Source organism: Habropoda laboriosa, unplaced genomic scaffold, assembly GCF_001263275.1.
Source record: "Habropoda laboriosa isolate 0110345459 unplaced genomic scaffold, ASM126327v1 scaffold243, whole genome shotgun sequence".
In the NCBI taxonomy this organism is placed as follows: Eukaryota; Metazoa; Arthropoda; class Insecta; order Hymenoptera; family Apidae; genus Habropoda; species Habropoda laboriosa.
The window spans coordinates 383,486-389,455 of NW_017100433.1; the positions used below are offsets into that span (position 1 = coordinate 383,486).

A 5,970-nucleotide genomic window follows, 5' to 3' on the forward strand; every position below is an offset into this window, starting at 1 on the left:
AGGAGGAGGAGGAGGAGGAGGAAGAAGAAGAGGAGGAGGAGGAGGAGGAGGAGGAGGAGGAGGAGGAGGAGGAGGAGGAGGAGGAGGAGGAGGAGGAGGAGGAGGAGGAGGAGGAGGAGGAGGAGGAGGAGGAGGAGGAGGAGGAGGAGGAGGAGGAGGAGGAGGAAGAGGTGGAGAGAAACGGAAACGGAAGAGGAAGCGATCGAGACTCGACGAAATCATCTGGCGAAAACATCATGACGCAACAGAGCGGCGCTGGGTCCCCCCAGCAATTTTGCCTCAGGTGGAACAACTATCAGACGAATCTGACCAACGTGTTCGATCAGCTATTGCAAAGCGAGAGCTTCGTGGACGTGACCCTTGCCTGCGACGGGCACAGCGTGAAGGCCCACAAGATGGTGTTGTCCGCGTGTAGTCCTTACTTCCAGGCGCTTTTTTTCGACAATCCATGCCAGCATCCGATCGTGATCATGAAGGACATCAAGTGGCCAGAGTTGAAGGCCGCGGTGGAGTTCATGTACAAGGGGGAGATCAACGTGTCGCAGGAGCAGATCGGGCCGCTGCTGAAGGTGGCCGAGAGCTTGAAGATTCGCGGGTTGGCGGACGTGAACAGCGAACAAGAGTTGACGTCGAGGTCGAGCTTGGAGGAGGCGGCGAACGCGGCGATGATGCACAGGAAGAAACGACGCCGAATATCCGGAGAGAGATCGCCGCCGGCGAGCAGTCCGGATCGAATCGCGTCCGGCTCGCTTCCGGATGACCAGGACCCGAGCAACGGCGGAGGAGGCGTGATCGTGCCCGACATTCACGGCATGCTGCAGAGCAGCTCGACTCCGCGATCCCTCGGATCCCCCGGCACGCCCAGCGTCTCGGTCACGCCGCAGATCAACCTCCAGGAACTTCCGGTATCGCTGCCCCTGCCGCCGCCGCCGCCACCGCCCCCCCAGGGCCAGCAGAGCTCGCACTCGGTGTCCGCTCACCACGTGCCCGGCCACGTGACTTCCGGTCCCCACGCCTCCGTCAACCACCTGGCCACTCACGGCCAGCAGCTCACCGTGCAGCAACAGCAGCAGCAGCAGCAGCAACAACAGCAGCAACAGCAGCAGCAGCAGCAACACCATCAGCAGGGAGTTCCCGGTCAACCGACACCAGATGATCTCGAGATCAAGCCCGGCATCGCCGAGATGATTCGCGAGGAGGAAAGGGTGAGTTTCAACATCTCTTCTCTTTTCGTTTCTTTTCCTTTCCTTTCCTTTCTGTCTCGCGGACCGTTCTCTCGGGTCCCTCTACTCTCCTTTCGAGCCAGAGCTAGAGAGAACGTCTGTCGCAAACACCGGGAGAAAAAGCGTAGGAAAGGTGGTGTTTCGCGTGGAAAAATCCTGGACTAGAGAGAGAGAGAGAGAGAGAGAGAGTGAATTCTGGCAATTAAATCGAGAGCTGTTTACCCGGAGGAGAAATCTTGGCGGCGAAAGAGGGACGCGGAAAAAAATCAATGGGACGTCGAAACGTTTTTCAAAGTTGGTAATTAGGTTTGCAGCGTTAACGAGATTCGCGGTGGTGGCTGCTTTACCCGGAAAGTTTCGCGGCTGTCGGAACGTCGGTTCGGTGGGACGTGGGTTGCGGGGCGGCGAATTCGCGAGAAGAGGCTTCTCTCTGTCTCGTGGCTCTGCCGCGGCTCCGAGTGGAGAAAGGCACGAGGAAAAGGTGACGCGTTTATAATTGGAGGGTGATGGCCGGTTCCCGGAGAGAGAGGGTGGTGACAGAGAGAGTAAACGCCTGGCTGCAGGAGGCCAGAAATCGTAGGTTAGGGTCGCCGATACTCCCAATTACGACAGCACGGCGGAATGTTTTAACGCGGAACGTCGTCTAACGGGAAGAGGCCGGCGGCGAGCCTTTGCCGGAGAGGTCCAATTACCCGGCGATCGGCTTCGACGGTGTGCACTAATTGAGAGTATCAATGAACGTCAATGAGCATAGTCAATATTTGGACGCGGAGCATCCGACCGTTTTGTAACGTTCTTTTTGTTGAAACGAATGACAAATATTGACTACGCGCTCGTTCGCGCATACGTGACACACACCGGGTATCGACTGTTCTCGTTAATTACATCGGGACGACGGTGTCTCCTGCATTATTTATCGTTCGCCACCGGCGCAAGTTATTAAACGAACAGCTAGTAACCGCGCCTCGCCTCGCCTCGCCTCGTTCGCAATTCGTCCGACTACCCTTCGCCCGCTTTTCGAGCAAGCCACGCGATATTACCCGAAAAATCAGTCACCTTTCTTTTCTCCTCCTTCCTACCGTTCCGAGCGAACCAAGATACGAGAACAAGTACGCGCGCTAAGTGAACTATAAATGTCGTCGAATTCGATCGATCCGTCGTAACGGAATAAGAGATCGATAGGCAGGCAGGCAGGCAGGCAGGCAGGCAGGCAGACAGGCAGTTAGGTAGGGAAAAAAATCGGTAAATATGAAGGGATCGTCGTTTGCTGAGCAAAGTGCAAAATTGAAGCGAGTCGGACGTCGGAGGCCGAGTATTATTTTTCTATCGTAGGTATATATCGGCGTGGTGACGCAATCGGCTATGTATAATGGGTATAACATTCCGTGGAATTCCATTATGTTAACGCAACCACGTTCCAATTCTCCGGGCATGCCAGCTCGTATCGTAATACGCTAGTATATCGCAACTATTCCGCGATACCGGCGCGAGGTCTCTCCGATTAAAATGCCTAATTGATGCGGGTAAACCAAATAGGAGGTACGTACGTTCCGGCATTTCGAGGTTCAGCTCTAAAATCCGTCCAAGGGCCGATTCACGCTGGAAAATTACAACCGATAAAATAAATTCCCTCGGCTCGCCCCGACTCGCCTCGGCTCGTCTGAGCTCGTCCGAGCTCGCGACGCGTCTGCCTAGGAGGTCGAGCGCGCTCGCATCCGGCCGGCTACACCGTGTAACATCGTGAGATTAAGAGCTTTAATGAAACGGAATTTAAATATAAATTGTCTTTTAACTCCGATCGCTCGGGGATTCTCTCGCGAACAGGGCAACGAACACGTCGCTCACCGCTCTCCTCGCCGAGAATCGTTCGCGAGTCGTATACGACACGCTGGTTCGCGCGGCCGGTGAAGCCTGAAAGGGCGAATCGAGAAAAAAAATTTAATCTTCCCTCGCATTATCCTTTTTGGCAATAACGGCTTTACTATACGTTACCTACCTATCTATCTATCATCTCTCTCCTTCGGCGTCTGTCTCCCCCTTTGATTCTGCTTCTGCATCGATGCCGTTCGTCGTCGGTGGTTCGAGAGACACACGGCCCGATGGCTAGACGAAGAGGGAGAAGAGCAGAGCAGAGGGAGGAAAAAAGTGGCAGAACGGTAAATCGTGAATCGTAGTAACCCGGCGAGCGCCATTCATCGTGATACAGAACGGATGCGACTACATATTTCCTTCGTTCCGTTTAAATTAGTGTTTTTGCCGTGCACGATCTTGATTGTGTTTTGGCGGGCACGGGCCGCCTCGCAGTCGAACGTCTACGCGTTCGCCTGTACGCACGCGTATCGATTCCACGTTGATGAACGCGTAACGGGCCAGCTAAGCGATATATCAGGAGGCAGCGCGATATCGAGGGTGCACGCCGCGCGATACGAGCCGCGGCAAAATTGAAAAGTTTGATGTATTAAAATGCGCGTGTGACGGCTACCCCTTCGTCTAGAGAAAAAAAGCTGCGACCGTCTGCGCTCGCCTACTCGATTACGCCGCCCGTCAAAACGTGATCGAGGGTTTTCGTCTATCGCGGTTCCGATCTTATGTTGCGATCCGTACGCCGATAATTATAACCAGTCGTTCGATTAAAGTCGTTGCAGAAAAATAGCTAAGGTTTTCGCGCGTCTAGGCTGCTCTTCTGCTCCCTGCCTCTGCACGCGATCCCCCACGATACGCAAACACGACGGCCTAGGTTACGTACCTTGCGGCGATCGCAGGTAGAGTTAGTTTTTGCGAGATTCGAGGAGGCCGTGCGCGTCTTCGCGGTTCAAGCGGGAAGGACGCAGCCGGGAGAAATTGGTAGGTATGTAGCGGCGGTGCGCGTCCAACGGTTATAATTTCACGGTGCGACCTCGACGGAAGGAAAGAGGAGAGGACGCAGTCGAAACTGAAGCTAGTCGGAATCGCGGAGAAGTTGGGTCTGTGTTACGTGGCCGCCATTCCTAGAGACTATTTTATAATAAGGGACGGCTTAGGGAGCATGGTGTTTTAAATATTTCGAAAATTGCCTTCCTAGGAAACTCTTGGCATAATGGCAATACTTGGAATATAATCCCAGGGTAACCGGACCGTATAGGCGCCCGACCGCTTAACTTTGTCTCTCCTTCCCCTCTTTCCTTCTCACGCAGCTTCTTTTCTCGGTTAATCGCCTTTCCGTTTCGTTTCGTGTAACGTCGTTATTCGCCTCGTGGAGCGCCAGCCTCTGATCCTTGGCGGCTTTCGCCCCGCCGCGAAAAGGGTTTTCTAACCTTTCTCTGTTGCACGCGACGGGCCCGTGCCTCGCGCAATACCGCCTGCATTCGAACTGTTTCGAAACCCTACGAGAGCCGTACGTCTCGATAGGTTTGCCAGGATTCGCGTTATCGTCCGCAAAACGGTCGTGAAATCGGTCCCGGCGATAGGAAAGTTTCCATTTTGAAAATGCGAGGCAGGATGGATGAGGGTGCGCGACGTAGGTATGCACGTCGGGCGACAGGTCCGACGAAGCCGCGGTAAATCAGAAATTATCTTGCGTCGCGTCCGAGTTGCGCGCTGCCTTTTCCCATCGAAACGCGCATAAATACAGGACGCATCGCGACTCGGTTGCGACGCGGTGCGCGCCACGCACCGAACACCGTGTGTGCACCCTATCCTGTGCGATATACGCGTCGTCCACCATACATCCTACGGCATACGCGATACACGATGCACGATCTACGATACACGATACACGATACACGGTGCAGAGAGCCGCAGAGGACGCAGCACAGCACGGGGCACGGCACGGAGCAGAGCAGAGCGCTTTAGCAGCCGGCAACGAACGAACGAACGAACGAGCGAACGCGGTCCTGTCCTAGTGTAGGTGTGCGTGTGCCGGTGCACGCGGATCTCCGCTCCGGCCCGCAGATATATTAATACGTAGACTGTACGTCGCGGTACGCGTGACTTGATGGACGGATGACCGGACCATTCCGCAGATTGCTTCGCTCCCGATTCCAACCGGAAGGAGATTTATAACCTCTCGTCGTTATCTACCGCGCGCGCACCGCCGCCAACGACACTCTCCCGCCGCTCTCACTCCTCGTTTCGCTCGATCATCGATCGATCGCGCGCCACGTCGCGCCACGCCACGCCGCGTCTTTTCGCCTTTTTTTCTCCATACACTCCATCCTGATCCGCACCGTTTTTCGACCCCTCTGCTTTTAACTAACGCCACCCTCGCCGGTTCAAATTGCTCGCGAATCGAGACAAACGACGCTACGATGCTGTCGACGCGGCGCGACCACCGCCGAACGGAGAAGGCGAAAGAACGCGAAAGAATCGAATGGCGGAAACACGGCCTCCCTCGTTTCGGCACCTCCCCGGTACGCATCCCTGAAACGCGACACGGCCGTCGCGATAAATTAGATTTAATGACTGTCGCAAAAAAGCGCGATATGAAAGTCGAACGCGCGCGGGACGAACCGATAGAATTAAATTCTAGGATATTCGATTACATTCTCCCTCCCTTTTTCTCGCCACCGGCCCCGACCCCGGCTCTTCGCACATCCGAGTTTTCACCGGCGGCGTCGACATCGAACCGACAAAAAAATAAAGAAAAATCCTCGACCGCGTATAATAGGCACGCGCGACCTATAGAAATAAGACACGCGACGATGACGCCCGTTTAATTCTGACGCGAAAGGCGAGGGACGTTTCGTCGAGTCTTTCCTCCCTCTTCTGG

General features: G+C 55.0%; 1 protein-coding gene across 4 annotated transcripts in view; it reads left to right on the forward strand.

The window, feature by feature from the left end:
* Positions 1-170: 170 nt before the first annotated feature.
* Positions 171-5,970, forward strand: part of LOC108575892 (protein bric-a-brac 1-like) — a 118,319-nt gene continuing 112,519 nt past the window's right edge. For 3 of the 4 annotated variants that reach the window (XM_017938819.1, XM_017938820.1, XM_017938821.1), the window contains exon 1: positions 171-1,205. In XM_017938819.1, coding sequence (XP_017794308.1) covers positions 237-1,205 — 969 coding nt within the window. In that variant the 5' untranslated portion in view covers positions 171-236. Of the gene's footprint in view, positions 1,206-5,970 lie in introns of those variants that run through there. The other variant, XM_017938822.1, reaches the window with a different exon arrangement.